This window comes from Asparagus officinalis, chromosome 1 (assembly GCF_001876935.1).
Source record: "Asparagus officinalis chromosome 1, Aspof.V1, whole genome shotgun sequence".
In the NCBI taxonomy this organism is placed as follows: domain Eukaryota; kingdom Viridiplantae; phylum Streptophyta; class Magnoliopsida; order Asparagales; family Asparagaceae; genus Asparagus; species Asparagus officinalis.
The window spans coordinates 126,018,913-126,036,961 of record NC_033794.1 but is presented as its reverse complement, the minus strand read 5'-3'; the positions used below and the strand labels follow the sequence as shown (position 1 = coordinate 126,036,961).

The following is an 18,049-nucleotide window of genomic DNA, read 5'->3' as shown; positions in this document are numbered from 1 at the left end:
CCCCCCCTCTCTCCCCAAACCCCCTTTTTCAGTTTTGTCTTCTCAGTTTCTTTTAATTTTTTTTCTAACAGATGAGGACAAGGATTTGGCGAAATTACTTACTGGTTACCAGGACATGGTTGGTCTTTTGCATGTCCATAAGGTAGCTCAGATTAATAGCCAGGTAAATTATTGCCTTGTTGATCTTTATCCTGACATTCAATCTTTTTTTGCCATGACATCATTTAGGTAACCAAATTGTATATCATGTAAACGATACCATCTTATTGCTAAGTCAATGGAAACATTGTAATGCTATCTGGATTTTAGCTTCAGGTATTGCGTCTAAAAGGGTAAATTTTTTAAAACCTCCCTGAAATTTTGGGGTGGCCTGCACAAAACCCAAACTTTCTCGATTAGATAAAATTACTGAACTTTCAAATCACATAACATTACTCTAGGGTGCCATCTTTTTGCCAAGTCAGTGGAACGTATAATGCTTGGGATTTTGATTATAATAAGTATATGCATTCAAAAGGGTAAATTCCACAAAACCTCCCCCAACCATTGGGGTGCTTTGCACTGGCCCTTCGTAAACTTTTGTGATTGGATAAAACTGCCATGAACTTCCAAATTAAAGAACACTATCATGAACAAGTGGAAATTTTCATAAACATCCTTAGCGTGAAGGTGAAGGGAAAAATGTTGAAACTGCCCTTATTACTATCTATCAACCATAACTCAAAAACACTCGAAAAGAAAGTATGCAAGTGCAAAATTGTTCAAAACATGTCATTCCTGAAAGCTACATAAATGGATATGTTGAATGAGTAATGATAACAGTACTGCAACTCTCATACCACTTTGGTACTATCACAAATAAAAGAGTGGAGTCATGCTGACTCATCATTTTCTTATTACAATTTTCAAGTAAGGATCCCACACATTTGTTAGTGGTAGTTCAAAAGTAGTATAGGAATTGTAGTACCGTTGGCATTTTTCATACTGAGTAATGATAACGGTTAGCATTTTCCATGTTGAATATGGTGAAGTATCATTGAAGTGAACATGATAAATCTATTTGGATGCGTTGAATAAGGTGAAGTATCACCGGACAGTGACCATAATGTTGGCATTTACTTAAGAAAAACATGAAAATGAACTTATTAAATGTAGATGTCCTCATGGAATTATGATTCTTTCAATTGACAAAATGTTCTGCATCATGAATTTTCTCTAAGTTAGCATTCATTGGTGACATTCAGGTGCCTGTCATCCTCGAAGCAACTACATTCTCATTAAAGCTGCATCGACGTAGATCTCTGGTCATAGAACGACTAAATCAAGCTCCAGTTGATGGTTCAAGTGGAACATCTTATGGGACCGCTGGTAGTTGTTCAAAGAGCTCTTCAGTTGATTTTTAGAGCTTTTATATTTGTTTGATCCCAAATTTCAAGCTAAATTATTTTTTGCCCTTTTTGGGAGATTGTAAATCGTAAATATACAGCAAGGATTTTGTTTTCCTTGATTTAATGTAGGATATGGATGTGTAAAACCATTTTTTGATGCCCTCCTCCTGATTGTACATTAGAATTTCAATTACATTTCCATGAAGGACTGAGATGGAAAAATAATTACCAGTACTTCTTCCGAAGTTCATGTATGCCCTTTATCTCTAAAAAAGTGATTAAACAAGAACATCAACGCTTCATCAATACTCATATTGACAAGGAATAATACTGACATGCATTATACTAGAGCACACATTTAGGAAGAGGAGAGATGAATTGCATCGAAGATGTTCATATTTGAATTTGGGAGAAATGAATCGAATCGAAGATGTTCATATTTGAATTTAGTTCATGCATTCATTCGAAAGTACTTGTCCTTGAGCAACCTGATCTGAAAAAGATGGCAACAAGTTCTTACAGGAAGATGCAAACATTCAGAGAATCACCAGCGAAGATATGATAGCTCATTTACATTACCTTTCCCATGGCTTGTTATTGTATCAGTGTATCATCTCCATCATGCTCGAGACATAATTTAAATAAAAATCCTAAGCCCAGGCACAATACAAAACTCATTTCAAGACAATAAAAAGAATGGAGAAATACAAGATTATCCAGTTTGAGCTCATACAAACATGCTCATACAAGAGGAAAGAGCACAAATAGCCGATAATGGCTCGACCAAGACATAATGGTAGAGCTCACTTGGATCTGTTTTTTTTTTTTGGATAAACATCTACCTTTTCTATCTCTTGAGAGGGAAAGAAATTTGAAAACTGGCAGGAAACAAGAACTGTTATCTGATTGTAATTGCGTCACGTTGTTGTTCGGATTGCAAAATTAGTGTTTCTTCTTCTGAGTGAGGCCAAAGAGGTGACAGGGCTACTACCTTGCCAATAATTATCAGAGTTGGAGATACCAGATTGGCTAAGTTAACCTCATTCACCAAATCCCTCATCTCTGCAAACACCTGTTACAAAAAAAAATATATTATTCATTTAAAGTTTGCAACTGAGAAGAATATCTAGTAGTTAAAAAGGATTATTACATCCTGGTACCCTGTGGTATGATATAATTATATGGGTGATCCAGGGGTCTATGTCTTAACACGGATAACCCTGAGATTCTGACAGAGACTACATGTAGCCCTGAGTAACCCTAAGGTTAATTTCATAGGGGTTACCCGTGTCATCTCAGCCGGTAATCTCAGGGTTACCTGTCTAGATACAGGTACCCTTGGGTCATTTGTGTAATTACACCATACCACAAGATACGGGGATGTAATTAATCCCAAAAAATGGAGTTTGGATTTTACTCACTGTTCTTTGTTGAGTAGTAGTCCCTCGCTCCACTGCAACGGCTGGAGTTGCAGGTGGCAAACCATACTCTGAGATAACTCTAGTCTCTAATAAATCAATACTCAGATCCCGTCACAGCACCTCCTCGATATACGCTAGAAATGACTCCGCAAAACGGTTGCCCTGAGAGGTTGCTACAATCATTTCGGACCCATCGGACGCTCACAAATTGACTGTCTTCGCAAAGCAGTCAATACTAGCCTGGTAGGAGGATAACCAAACCATACCAATGATAACAACGAATCCGGACATATTCAACGCTATCAAATCGACAACAAACTCTGACTTGTCTAGTCTGATGACATATTTCCGGTAGATAGAGTGGACACCTCTCCTAGAGGAGTAGATACTGACAACGGAATATCTAAAGAATGTGCTACAAGCTGAAGCCTACCAATGGAGGTATGAAAGATGAGCGAATTTTCTAAGTCAGATTAGATCCGAGCTGAAAAGGAAATCAAGAATAAAGCTCCGTTCGAACACTGATCATGCGGTACTGCTGAATAGACTCTGTTGGATAATGCAAATCTCTTGGATGATGCAAATATAGCCTGCTCAGGTGGCAAACCATGAGTCATTAGTTTGGGTACAAGAGCTGGAAGGGTTGATAAGCCCATGTAGACAACAAGAGTTGAGTCAGGATCAGCAGCATGCTCTGCTACATAAAGGGGATCTTTTCCTCCATTTCGGGAGTGCCCGGTCAGAAATCTCACACTGCATTATTGTACATATGTCAGAGGATACAATACAAATGTTTTTATATATTTAAGACTTTTAAGGTTTCCAAAAAAGTTGAATCTTCTGTTAGAGAAACATGGCAATATGAAGCTTATTTTTAGAAGGTACAGTCATATGGGTCTAACTGTTTTACATCTAAATATAAATAAGGGTAAATTTCATAAAGCTACCACGAATGTTAATGTATTTGCACAAGGCTACCATAATTTTTTTTAATTAGAGAAAATCACCATTAACTTTTTCTAGTAAGCTGCCATACTTGCAGATAGCTAGGGTAAGTTGTAATCACATTACATGTTTTTGGATAATATTCCCCTTAGGTACTATAAATATCTCATCATGTTATCCTTCAAGAACTTGGAGACATGGTCTATGAACTTGGAGACATGGTCTATGTTCATATCTGACCTGTAGTTATAGTTGTCATATATAGCTTGTTAGGTAATTAGCAGTCAACTGCGACAAAAATAGAGGCAAGAAAATTAGTTCCTAATTATTTTTTGTCCAAACAAAGAATAATGGAGCATCAACATCGGCAATTTAGGCTAACTTGAAGACATGGTTTACGCTCATGTTTTGGTCCTCGGTTATAGTTGTCATGCAGCTTTTAGAAAAAAAAAAGCACGGTTAGTTGGACTAAAAAAAGAGCGAAGAACTAGTAAGCGGTAAGTAGTAACTAATTCCATATTGAGGTAATATACAAGGATATCAGTGGTACCTATTTGCAACACCTCGATGAGTCAGTGGGATTCCAAGCTCTGCTGCTATTCCAGAAGCTGAAGTAATCCCTGCCAAATACAAACCAAATCAGAGGGTATTCAGTAATATACAGTGAATAGAGGCAATATTAACTAAGGTGAGAATGCAATACCTGGAATAACCTTGACTTCAATTCCTTGCTGCTGCAGGAAATCCATCTCTTCCCCACCTCTACCAAATACCTAACCCCACAAGAATATCTCAAAATATTAACTGAAAGGCCGAAGTAGAATTATTGATCAAGGAACAAGGCAAAAAGATTTCAAAGTTGAGGAATAAAATCGGCCTGTTTGTTTGATGAAGTTGGAGACACAAAATAGCTCCAACTATATGTAACTTTTATTGGTGAGCTTAGGTTGCAATATAAGCATAGCTGACCTCTGAAATGACAAAGTAAAGTTGACAGCAGATACAAACTAGTTTCCGACCCTCATTATAGCATAAGCTGACGTTTAGTGTATGTCCAATGAATTTTTACATTTTGCTGTGCCTTTCTATCTTTTAAGTATAGACATCGACAACGAGCATGTATACCATAGGAAAATAATAGGAAGTCATGTTGAGTCCACAATCAGTAAGCTAAGGGAATACTTGACAATGATAAATACATATGTAATTGAAAGGAAACAAATAAACCTTTAATCATTAAAATTCTTACATTAAAAAACCAAACAAGGCATCAAAGAAGAAACCTGAAACAATACAACACCAGCCCTAATAAGCCGTGGATACTCAGCACATGTTACAAGGTATTCAAAGCAACTAATATAGCAGTTAAACCTAAATTAAGAGTCTTTCATCAGATTTAATCTTTGCATCTTTCTATTCCTTCTACATATGTCAAGTGCCTATTATTATAAAAAAATATTTGCACATCTTACCTTAGAAAAGTGATACATGCACCAATGTATCATAATATGCATAGAAATGTGTGTGTACAACTGTATGCCATCAATAATCTGCTTATCTTCACATTCAATGTCTAGATAAATTGATTGACTTTGTTGTTGAAAAACATAGATTTAACATATTTGGCTTTTTGACTTCGAAGCCATGTCCATGTCAACACACACACACACACACACACACGCACAAACGCGCACACACACACATATATATACACATATATGTACATATGTATATGTAAGTATATGTATACACACACACACACACCAAAAAAAAAAAACATACATCTATATTCACTTGCGATCTTTATAATATCAATTGCAATAAATGAGAATTATCAATTCAAACAGATCTCTAGATTCTCTATATTCTTTCTTGCTTGTCACATTCCACCACAAAATAATGTGAACCTATCATTAATCATGTACACATATAACTTCTCTCAATTATATCACAACACTGCACACCTAAAATTCATAAAATTCGAAGTAAAGTTTCAATGTTTATGCAAAATTTCTCAAATAAAAAAAAGAAAGAAAGAAAGAAAGAGAAGACTTTAAAATAGATAATTAAAAAAAAACCCACCAAAGGATCTCCTCCTTTAAGCCTAACCACATTCGCACCGACCTCCGCGAAACTCAAAAGCAACTCATGAATCTCCTCCTGCAACAACAAAAAAGATGTCATCTTGTACATCGAAAAGATCAAAAACAACTCACTGAGGCAAACAATCAAACACCACACCTGAGTCCTGCTATGATACCCGGCGGTCTTCCCCACATAGAGCAGCCTCGCGTCGCCCCTCACCAACTCCAGCACATCGTTGACACGAAGGCCGGTCGTAGCAAAATCAAGTCCGCCCTCATCGATGCCCATGCAGCCGCCTTGACGGTCAGCAGCTTCCGGGTCGCCGGGGCGGTCCCCCAGCCAAGCAAACGCTCCCGGGCCCGCCGCCGCCAGCGCCGCCGAGCTTTCAGAAGATCTGAGGCTTCAGGAGGAGTTCCTGAGCTCGGGAGCTGGAGGGCAATCGAGAGGGCGGGACATTGATTTTGTACGCCACGACTCGTGTCGAAACGACCACTGTATCGGTGAAGGGGGAGGAGGAGCAGGACAAGGTTAGCGTGCGCCGCGGAGGAGGGGGAGGGGAAGGGAGGGACTTGGAGGTGAATTTGGAGGAAAGGTGGGTTTTTTTGTAAGTTTGATGGGTCGAAGAGATCGAGGCGGAGGAGGAGGAGGCGGCGGCGGCCATGGAGTAGAGCTGAAACTGAGAAAAGGTTGAACCTTTTTCTTCCCCCCAGTCTGTTTCTGTTAAATTTTGAGGGAATCTATATATAAAAAGCTCGCTGCTTGCTGCTCGTGCTCAGCTCGAGTGCTGATGATGGTGATGTTGGAATTTGATGCGATTGAAAGGGCGGAGATCTGAGTCCCAACTTGCTTACGGGCGGTGGGGTAGCCCTTTGGGAGAGCGAAAGGTCCAGGTTCAACGTACCTTTTGACTGGAGCGTGGTGGAAACTGCCAGTCGAACTGAAATCAATACCATTGTACTTTTTAATTGCTCATTTCAGGAGACCCCTCCGAACTTTGGGGGACCTTGCACGTAGCCCCTCTAAACTTTGTTCGTCCCACGTAACCCCCGCCCGCCTGCAATTTACAAATAACTGAACTTTTCATGGAGGAAAAAACTCAAACTTTAGAGGAGGGAACATGTTGCCTGTAAATGATGAGTAATAAGTTTGAGAAATTTTCACTAAATGACATTTTATTTATTTGCAAATTACTGTCATGGGAGTTAGGTAGGACAAGCTAAAGTTCAAGTATGAGAGTTAGCTTAGACACCTCGTAGCTCAGGGGGTTACGTGAGATGAATAAAGTTTTAGGATGGTTATATGGAACGCCCCAAAGTTCAGGTGGGGTTTCGTGAAATTAGTAATACCGATGTATTAAAACCTTAGCTAGTTTTTAATGCTAGGAAGTGCAAACATGTTCTCTTGTAAAACTACAGTGTGTCAGCTCAATTTAGAAACAAAAATGCCTCAGAGACCCCAAATAGGGGATCAAGGAACAGTGCATCATACATTCAGGAGGGACACCTCACTTGTCCCCCCGGATCTCCTATTTGGGATCCCTATAGCAACACCCATTTAGAAAATATCGATATCCTATCGCTTCGGATGTTCTAATAAGAGGGATCATTATTTACACTGTTTCACGTAAAATTAACAAACATTGAAGAATAATCATTCATCATAAAATCTATGTTACGAATAAAGACAAATGTAACATCAAGACAATGAACATTTTATGTTTTTACAGTAATCGCTTCATTTGAAGAAAGATTCAGTAAACATCCCAGTAATCAAACAATACATCACCAGCTAATGAAACTGAAAAACACTTGGGGAGAAAAGGAAATATACAGAGCTTCCATCCTATCTCAACTATTACAAACCTATACCAAGCAGGCCTTACCCCTCTCTCTTTCCATTCTTTGGCAAAACAAATTGAAGTTATGGGCCGAAAAACAAATCTATTTTTCTTTCGATTTCGAAAAAATGCCAGGACTAGCATCTCAGAAACTGAACGTTCCATTCACCTCTGAGGATATTAAAACTGAAAACATTCACGTTGCACATCATCATGCCTGTGGAATAAAAGTGACATTTTGTTAAGCAAAAAGATCAATTCTGCTCATAAAGATATAAACATCTAGAAATGGAGAACATAACATACCAATAACCGAGGGACGGAAACTAGAATTAATGAAACGCAGTACAAGCACACAGAAATTGCTGCTCCAGCAATAAAATTATGCAGCAGCCTCTTGTTGTCTTTACTAGGAACAAAAGCAATCTTAAGTGAATTTGTCAGGTTGAACACCCGATATGATATCTGAAAAGGGGGTCAGACGTAAGCGAAATATTCTTGTGTTTTAGGGATTTTGCATTAAAGAAGTGAAATATATTTCCTTCTAAAAAGCAAGAAATACTTACAAAGAGATAAATTGCAGTTGTGAGCAAGAAATTGAGCAAAGGGTAATCTGGAATGAAAGAGAGAAGCCACTTGGGTTGACCATTAGGCAAGTCTGACCTGTAAAGTCCCCAGAATAGAGACATGAGAGATCATTATTTACCAATTGCAAGCAAAGGAATTTACATTTTGCTGTTTCAAATAATTCTTTTCAACAAGCAGCTCATGAGTTGGTTTAGTTGAGTTCAATTTCTCACTTATAACATTGACATAAAATGGCTCAAACAACTTTAACGTAACATAACTCATTTAAAATTGGAATTTTATCTTATTTTATTTTTTTTGAAAAAAGTACTGCATAAAATAGCACAGGTTTTGGCCTATGAAAAGGACAATTTGAGTGCAGGGTCATCTTAGCGCTAAAGATTACAACAATTATTACAGATTTAGAGTTCTAGGGTAGTGGAGGGAATTTAAGAGTTTCTAAGCAGGCTCTTGCAATTTTTAAACAGTATTTGTAACTTTTAGCTGAGGCTTTAAAAGACAGATTTGTCTCAAAAATAGACACTAATGTCTGTTAATTTTTTAACCCGTTTCTCCTGAATCCTTATCCCAACTGCGCTATATACCCATAACTGAATCAAGTGACTCGTGCAACCTCATATTTAAGATAAGTCTTAATTCTCAATTATTGTTTCTAAGGACATTCGTAAATATTGCAAAAGGGGGAAAAAAAGAACTACTTAGGCATACAAACCTCAACCAGATGTGGATTTGGGAGATGTATGTCTCCAGGGTGACTTTGCCAAGCCACCTATGAACAAAGAAAAGGTGATGTCATTAAGAATGATGATGGGAAGCAAATGTCATAGACCCACAATGTGAACAAGAGGGATTTGTAGAAACTAAAGAAATGTAACTTACGCAAAAAGAGTCAATGAGAAATTGCGGATATGTTGGGTGAAATTACGCAGGCAAATGTAAACACTGAAAACATTCAAAGCACCATAAAACTTGTCAGGTTGTAATGAGTTTGATACTGAGTATAGCTTTAGTCAATTGTCAATACATACGTGATGGGGATCCATGATGTGTAAGGATGATACTTATTGTACGTAATTTTGTCTAGCTTGTAGATGAATTCATACCACAAATAACCAGCCTGCAAGAATTATGCAGAATGTCATTTTGTGAAGAAAGATAACCAGTAGAAAATATGTTAGGTCAAATGAAGTACTCGGGTGACTCACCACCAAAGCAACTGTAACAATGCTCGTTTTGATTGATAGTCTCCTTTTGGTTTCAGACTCTTCTAGTTTTTCCATCCATCTTTCGACCTATTGCATAAAGGGACTCAAGTCAATGTAATCCCAAAAAAGACAGGTACTTTCTTAAGATTCAATAAATTCACGAAACTTACAGTTGGGTGATAATATGCGTATATCATTCCGACAATCCAAATATAACGGTCAAGGCCAGATCTAAAGTGCCATTCATGCAAGAGAGGTAGGTTTGCTTTAGCAGGATCTGCATCTTTATATCCTGTATCAATAACACATAATTAAAATCTTCAATGTCCAATATATGATGTTAATGAATTCCCAAAAAAATGTTGACTCCAGAAAGGGTACTAACCTACTAAAAAGGTAAAAGGACTCCATATAAGTTCAAAAACTCCAGGAACTTCCCAAATTAAGATCACCACCAAAAAGCAAGCGGCCATCTTAATGGCCATCACTGCTCCAATCTCATTATATTTGTTAAAGATGCCTAGTGCTCCATATACCATAAGTGTAAAGAGTGTGTGCATAGGACAGATATAATACAACATGTAGTCATTGTTCAGAATAATACAGCAGAAGGCTACAAAGAAATTTAGCCGCCACATCATCTGCATTTTAAAAATGAACAATTTTGTCCTCCAAGATCAGTAAGAAACATAAGATAGCTGCTTAATTATTGTATTTAACAAATAATAATAATATGGCACCTGAGCAAACCGAGCAAGGCTAAAATCCTTTCGTATGTAATAGTAAGAGAAATTCCCAAATCCAGTCATCCAGACATAAGCAGCAATGAACACACGGATTGCATTATAAATCTCAAAGGCAGCAAAGTAGTGGTACATTAAAAATAAGACCTGGAAAGGCAACAAGAAAAAATTCTCAGGAAAGACTTGCAAAGGAGTAAAAAAAGATTTCAATACATAAAGCCAGGATCAAATACTACCAGTATTATAGAAGTCTGAACAAAATGCTAAAGTATATTAAGGTGCCGTGTAACCTGCAGGTTGAAAGTCGTCTTGACTTCCATTCTTTCTTCAAAAGAAAGGACTGTTTGTTCGTTGAAAGATAATAAAGTAATCATCTACAACTAAAATGACTAATGGTGCGGCTATAACAGTAGTGTAACTACTACTAGTCTACTACTATTGCTTATTTGCTAGTACTCGAAGGTCGGTCACAAAGCACTTCTACCAATAGTTTTCAGTTTACTTCAACATATGTTGACAATTTGCCTAGCATCAAATGGCAATTTCCTTCAGGTCCTTCATGAAGTAACCAAGCACTGCCATTTAGACATGTCTATTAGCATAAACTATTAGCATAAACAATCATACAAATTCTACCCACCAATTTAACTTCCAGTGTCATATTACAAACCTCTGATTTAAGATATATCTAAGTAAATGAACTACACTCACAGTATCGCAGAGTCCCTTCCATTGCACAAAGCTCTGGAATTATGACAATGGTACTTGAGGGTTATAAGATTATTTTCTAACATGCCACTGCATGTTGAGTGACCTTTTCAAATAGCAGTAGCACATTCCAAATTGGTCTATGTTGACTAAGAGCGCAGACAGGTTGACACTTGAGCAGGAAAGAGAAACACCTTTTATTTAAAATTCATTTTTAAATGTGTCTTATATGATTTGAACCTGGGTTTTTATGATACCATGTGAAAGACCTTCAGCTGTACCAATATTTCTGGAATTATGATGAGGTTTGAGGGTTATAATTTCATATTCTAACAGGTATTAGCCATTCTTTACTTACACAAATCCTCTGGTATCCCACTTTCTTGTTGCATACTCTTCTCCCGCTGAGCTACCTCCTTACTCTTCCCAATGTCAATCATTTTACAGTAACAATAAACTAAAAACATTTGATATTGCAAACATCTCCAGGAATCTCAGCCCACCATGCTAATTTTTACCAAACATAATAAAGTAGCTAGATCCCACCAGTTCAGCATCTACTCGAAATTGTGGCAACTGATTTATCAATAAGATTTTATAAGCATCCACTAGATATGATGAAGTAATAAGAACTGAACATAGTCTCTAGTTTGCTTTTATGTAAATATGACAAACATGTTGTATGTAATAGTTTCCTGAACTGAATATGAAATATTAATATAACATCACAAAACAAAAGGCAATTGATAGGCCAAGTTAAACCCACCTGCATCCATCCTTTCCATTCCTCTGTCTGGTGTCGATTCAAATAAAGTATTGCTTTCCCTGAGAATGCAGACTTGTCATGGTGCTTCTTCAGAGAAGTCAGGGCTGAAGCTATGATAAGAAGAGCATAGAGAAAGAGAAAAAGGTCTCGACTGTAACTCTGCCAAGGAGAAGAAAATGTACAAGGAAAAAGATAATAAGTGCCAATAAATGTGCAAGAGATACTGGATGACATTATTACTGATTATTAGCTAAAAGCATGAACATGTTGACACTTGAGCAAGAAAGAGAACATACATATTACAAATATGTTAACTTTTATTTGTTGTGAAAGCTCTAGCTTAGACAATGAATAGCTGGTATTCAAAGATTTATAATGCTACCATTCTACTTTAAGGTAAATCTCCGATAAATCACCAATAGCAATAGGTCAATGATTTATAATGCTGACATTCCAAAGAGACAATATTTTTTTAAAAACCATGATCTTTAATCATTTACTGTGATATAAAAAATGATAATTTAGATAGTAAAAGAATCATCGGCCAAGAAATTGGGAAAACCAGTTCCACCATATAACACGAGTGAAAAAGGTTGTTAACTAAATTTATACTTTAATCAATATTATATAGAACTATAAAGACTTGACCTTGGATATTACACAAACTAAAATATCACACATATGTTTCACAATAACTTTAGAAGTTAAGCAGCATAATAAAAATGCCATCAAGCAGACTTTAGGTGTACCTTAAAAGTAACCAGACAAAATCAACAATAATGAACGAACATTTCATTGACATTGTGAAGAATGAAAATTTTTAAATTTCAATGAAAAAATTTAAAATTCAATGGCTCATTTGACATAATTACAAGTAATTTCATTAGTGCAATGAAATTATATCAGCAATTAAATTATTCAAACCAATAATATATGTTGTTAAGTTTTGTCAAATTGAACACCTTCTTAGATTCTGCAAACAAGTTTGTCCTATCACACAGGTAGAAGTAAATAAGAGTTGCCCCAAATTCCGACCTGCATAACATCCAAGAATTAATCCACCAAGGTAAAACAATGGTAATTTCTTTAATAATAGAAACTGCCAAGAACATTACATGGCTCTTAAAATTGCTCGATTTTCAAGCAAAAAAGAATCATCCATCGTTATAAACCTGCACAAAAAGGAAAACGGAAAAAGCCAGACTTAAGCATTTTACTTAGTCCTATATAACAACGATGATTGAAATTCTTAAAGTTATCTTTCAGCAACCTGATTAAGGTTGTTCGGACCGAAGCACTCATAAATTTTGCAGATGATGATTTTGATAGACCTCCTTCAAGTAATACAGCCTTATCATCTTCCTTGATCGTTCCATTTCCCAATTCAACCAAATTGGTATCTGAATGTCTGCAAACCGGAAAGGCATATGTCAGAGGCACAATGTTAAATCATTATATGCTCCATGAATTATTTTTGTGTGCAATATATATGTTAGACGGAAAGTCTGAAAATATATGACGTATAATATAAAAAATGAAACCAGACAGAACATTCATATATCATGTATAGGTTAAGGGGACAACTCTTAGAAGCAAACAAACTATTTCTGTTACCATCACCAATACAATGTGTACATGAGAAGCAACTATAATAGAAAATTAGGCCTAGTCCTTGTTATGTACTTCAAAAAGATTATACTCTTAGCTAGAGCACAAGACCATGTTACTTTCAGGCGATCAAGCAAAATCAGCCTATTCCAATCATAAGAGTTACTCAAGCCAATCAGGGTTTGTGGCCACCACATCTCTATAGGCATATTTTCCTTCTCCAAGAATTTGACCCAACTTTAAGAAGTTTTCTCAGGTTGAGAATCAATTCTGAAACAAATGTAATCGCTGAACATGGCAAACAAAGTAGTCCCAGTACCTAACTAAATGAACTCTACATTAAAAGATGTAAAGTTCATATTAGTGCTACCTATGCTATTAACTTGTGCAGAGGATCTTACACTTTTGCAGGAGCGGAAGGTTTTCTATACTCCAATATCTCTGAATATATCCATGCAGTAAATACAGGAATGAAACCCAGCAAAAATGACACCTGCAACAGAAGTAAAAGGATCAGTGAGGTATCTGTCATCAGGAAAAACTTCACAGCTGAATTTGTCAAATGCTTGAGTGTAAAGAAGGGAAATCCATTTAAGTCACAAGAGTAATATAGGTTCAGGTGGCAAAAAGAAAAACAGGTTACCGATCAGGTGGCAGAGCTTGAAATTTATTTCTTAGGTGACATGACAAATACCTTCTGGAAGAAAATGTGTGCTTTCAATCTCTGAAAGGTGTTCGCACTGTGGGAAAAAGAATAGGTAAATATCTGCCTAAATACCCTTGTGGACATCCTGGGTCTAACTTGCAGGCTGGATATTTTGAATGTTTTACTTAATCCTGGTTAAGTGTCTGTGTCAGGTTCAGAGGCAGTATACATATGAACTTCAGCATGAATGCAGTCATCTCTGAGAATAACAAAGTTTTGACATTTGTTACATTGAATTCAGCCCTATGTGCCTCGATCAGCACGTATTCAAACTCTCTGCTGAGCCTCGGTGTTAAATTTCATGGGGCAAAGGCCTTCGTAAGTAATGTCATGTCATAGCACTTTATGCTGTCAGGCATCTTTTGCATTTCATATTCCCAGAAATATTTTATTTTTGGCTTCTAGGCTTACTACAGTTTATGTAATGTAGTAATGACTCAGATTGCAACATGTGTGCTCTTCAATTTAGCCCTTTCATTCTCTTGAACTCATCTCTAATACCTAATAATAGGAGCAAATATTAGGTGTTCAAAGAGTAAGTTGTATTTCCTTGCTCATCTGTTCCGTATCTTTTATCATCAACATAGGAAGCTTTTTCGCTGCCCACGTCGCTCCACTATTTTTCATGTCCTTCAGATACAACAATTGCAAAGCTGCAACTACTCTATCAGTATCTATTACACAGAGATTCAACAAAACAACACAACAAACCTACACACTGTATTTTTTTTCTTTACTAGAATCCATTTGATACAGATAAAACAACAACAAAGATGCAACGCCCTACGCTATGAGAGTTGTCAGACAGCTAATGCAAATCATCCCTGTTATCCAAGCTTCTGATGGAAGTACAAATACCATGTCACAGCTAGAATTTCCAACCACTTTAAATGAAGAAGTTATCTAGCACGTGTTACTTTGGTTTCTTCAAGGCTGAGTCTAGACTTAGCAATCAACTTGCTTGTTTTTAGTTCTTTTATTTTCCTTAGACATCACCGTAACATTTTTTAGATAGGGAAAGTGGGGGATTTACAGGTCCAACAAAGTAACTCTTAAAAATATCAAACTTCAAGGTATCAAACCATATAACAATAAGTTCACCGAACCTAACCAGATTTCACTTAGTGATGCAGTCTTGGCCTACGTAAAAGGATTTGATCATGAGAAATATGGCCAAAAAGAGATTTTCTTTTTGGGAAACTTCCAGTATTTGACTCCTAATCGAAGAAAGATTTGGCCAATGTCTGATTGAATACTGATTAAGAGTTAAATTGATGTGGTTCAATCAATTAGTTAGTCGATCAGGTTCCTGTTGTTGTCACAGTCATCACATAGCAAAGCTTCCTAATCCCTTCCTCTCATTCCGCTAATAAGTTGCCAGATCATCTTCACTCCCTATCACATTAAGTTGTGTATTGGACAACACAACGTCGAGCATTTTCCCCTCCATGGTGTATTTTGTTACAGAGCACTTCTCAAAGAGAGATCTAAAACTTCTATAATCAGTTATCTACTACCATAATCCTCTATGAACTAATGCTGTATTCCATGAGGAAATTGACCCTTTTATGGCTAGTTTGCATACAATGAAGTACTACTCATTGTCTCATTCGATAAAAGCACAAGATCTTCCACATATGACACAATTCAATCGACATAAACCCTGCTAGAGTCTACAATGTAAGAAAAATCTAGGACTAGCAATTCATGTAGCACAGCAAAATCTTGAGGTTTCAGGAGATGCAAAGCTAAAATAAGCTTTCCCCACAAGAATCTCATCGATACCAGCAAAACAAGATGCAATCACTACTCAAGCAGTAGAAACGAAGTCACAGAAAACAAAGACGTCCGCAACAAAACTCAAGAAAAACCCATTCCACAAAATCAAATCTTCAGCAGTAAAAAACAAAACTTGGGAGAAAATCATCTCACCTGGCCAGGGGTCAGAGGGCCGGCGACCACCATTTCCTCTGAATATCCAAGAACCGAATCAACCACCAAAACCCGATCAACAACAAGATTACGCCCAATAATTTTCAAGGAGAAGAAAGAGAGGAGATTGGTGTACCTCAAAGGAAATGAGATCCGCGGCCTTTCGTCCGTTGGCGATGTGATTGAAACTTGAAGAACACGGGGGGGAATTGGTGGGAATTTAAATCAAAGAAAGAGGGGATCTGAAGCAACAACAACAGCAACAGCAATTTGGAGGAATTGGTGGGAATTTAAATCAAAGAAAGAGGGGATCTGAAGCAACAACAACAGCAACAGCAATTTGGAGGGAGGGTTAAAAGTCGCAGTCTATTCACCAGGGGATCTGAAGCAACAACAACAGCAACAGCAATTTGGAGGGAGGGTTAAAAGTCGCAGTCTATTCACCAAAAAAAAAATGTAAAAGAGGAGAGAGAAAGATGTGAGAGAGAGAAGGGTGGGGGGGGAGCGGTTGGGTTTGTTGGCACTTTGCCTTCGAGCTCTTCTACTCTCTCCTCTTCTTCCCCCACCAAATTATTATTAATTTCTTTCTTATTTTGATTAAATTTTAGTTAGTAAATTGTTGAATAATATAATAGTGTAATTGAGATTTATAATTTTAGAGAGACGGTGAGAGAGATTAGTTAATTATTATTTTTTGGGTGATAATGATAAGTTCGTGAAGCTGCCTTGATGGTGAGATCCATGTACGGTGCTGCTTGTAACTTGTAAGGAATCTATGATTATTGGGTTAATTGCAAATAGACTCGTGTACTATCGCTATTGCAGATACACCCCCTGTACTTCTGTTTGTGCTAATGTAGACCCCGTACGGCTAAATAAAATTTTCACTCTTTCAATTGTTACAAAAATATTAGCAATTGCCGATCTATTCTTACCAATAAAACTATAGTAGGTCTACTTGCCTCCTCAATATATTTTTTTTTTACCTCTTTCGTCGTAAAAAAAATCACTTAGGCTATTCTCGCAAATAAAAAATACGGAAGGCCTATTTGCAACTGGGCTATCTGTAGCTAACCCACAATCATTGGTGATCCGAACCGGGTTCATTTAGGATTTTGCTTACATCCATGGATGGAATTTTTTTTCCTTTTTCTTTTTTTTTAATACTTCTTTTGTTTTATTTGTGTGATTCAAGTAAATGTCGTAATTCACGCACCGCGGGTGATCTATACAGTTAGAAGGTCCTAATATGACTCCTACGGTCATAGGATTCGATTGTACGGGTGGGCTATAAAATAAAAAGAAATTTATTGATTAATTGCTTTAAACTTTGATGTGTATGTTTATATTGCTTGCCCCAGATTTGTGGATGTTATTGCACTAACCCCCTTTTTCTCCCTTCTATAAGCAAGGGTAGAAGTCAAACCATTACACTCAGTATTTCCTGTGAAAATAAATTACTAATTTATGTTGCTCGGTGCGCTGATCCATTCAGTGTTAGATTAAGGCAAAGAGATTAGCACTAAAATATCCCATAAGTTAAACTTTTCATGGTTTTAAATATCCTCTAGCTTCAACTACATTATCTGAAAGAATTAGGTCCATGGAAACAACTGAATCCAAGAATCATAGCATCTCTCTCTTCTATATATGATGATGATGCAAATACCATAATTTCATTGCCTAGGAAACGAATAATATCGTGTTAATTTTACTAAATAGCCATAATTTCAAATACCAATGTATCTTTCTATCCTGTAATCAAATGCTTTCCAAAAAAATTCATAGAAAAATCTTGGTTTGATAATAAACTACTATAAGAGATTCTTGTACATGGATGCACGTTGCCTAAACACTAGTGATTTAGCATTTTGGATTCCACTTGTTGATATAGAAATGAAAGGAAATCTCACTAGAGAGATCCACTTGAGCGACTTCTTTCTCTTGCCGTATGCTTAGTTATTGCAAGTAAATTGGCCTAAGTAAGCAGATAATCACATGGAAGGATCTTAATCATAATGTTATGTAGGTAGATTTCTATTATAATTCGTAGATTCCAGCACACAAATGTAATTTCTAATTTTTCAATTGTACATTCGTGACATTTAAATGACATG

At 36.8% G+C, this 18,049-nt stretch overlaps 3 protein-coding genes across 3 annotated transcripts in view; 1 reads left to right on the top strand and 2 right to left on the bottom strand.

The window, feature by feature from the left end:
* The window catches only part of LOC109834283 (elongator complex protein 4), an 8,517-nt gene extending 6,907 nt beyond the window's left edge, over nt 1–1,610 (top strand). Inside the window, exons 7-8 of the mRNA XM_020402300.1 lie at nt 72–163; nt 1,245–1,610. Coding sequence (XP_020257889.1) covers nt 72–163; nt 1,245–1,403 — 251 coding nt within the window. The 3' untranslated portion in view covers nt 1,404–1,610. The remainder of the gene's footprint in view (nt 1–71; nt 164–1,244) is intronic.
* On the bottom strand, nt 1,942–6,792 carry LOC109841356 (siroheme synthase). The gene is given in 10 exon segments (XM_020410298.1): nt 1,942–2,460; nt 2,810–2,871; nt 3,417–3,562; nt 4,305–4,374; nt 4,458–4,527; nt 5,837–5,914; nt 5,996–6,091; nt 6,094–6,174; nt 6,177–6,221; nt 6,691–6,792. Coding segments are annotated over 10 exon segments (924 nt in total). The 3' UTR covers nt 1,942–2,286.
* LOC109834206 (protein REDUCED WALL ACETYLATION 3-like) lies at nt 7,511–16,203 on the bottom strand. Its single transcript, XM_020402201.1, has 17 exons — nt 16,069–16,203; nt 15,933–15,970; nt 13,696–13,787; nt 12,957–13,094; nt 12,802–12,858; nt 12,649–12,721; nt 11,687–11,845; nt 10,210–10,359; nt 9,855–10,110; nt 9,640–9,761; nt 9,470–9,556; nt 9,293–9,381; nt 9,144–9,206; nt 8,977–9,033; nt 8,243–8,339; nt 7,983–8,141; nt 7,511–7,893 (listed from the first exon to the last, which is right to left on the bottom strand). Exons 2-17 carry the CDS (start codon nt 15,963–15,965, stop codon nt 7,888–7,890), a joined length of 1,638 nt encoding a protein of 545 aa, XP_020257790.1. The 5' UTR covers nt 15,966–15,970; nt 16,069–16,203; the 3' UTR covers nt 7,511–7,887.

What these genes read in the sequence shown, in the direction of transcription:
- LOC109834206 (XM_020402201.1), bottom strand. Translation starts at nt 15,965, where the DNA reads ATGGTGGTCGCCGGCCCTCTGACCCCTGGCCAG. An exon ending in AATGGAAAGGATGGATGCAG is followed by an intron (nt 10,360 to 11,686) that starts GTGGGTTTAACT and finishes TTGCCTTTCCAG; the next exon opens with GTCTTATTTTTAATGTACCA. An exon ending in ACGCATATTATCACCCAACT is followed by an intron (nt 9,557 to 9,639) that starts GTAAGTTTCGTG and finishes TTTATGCAATAG; the next exon opens with GTCGAAAGATGGATGGAAAA.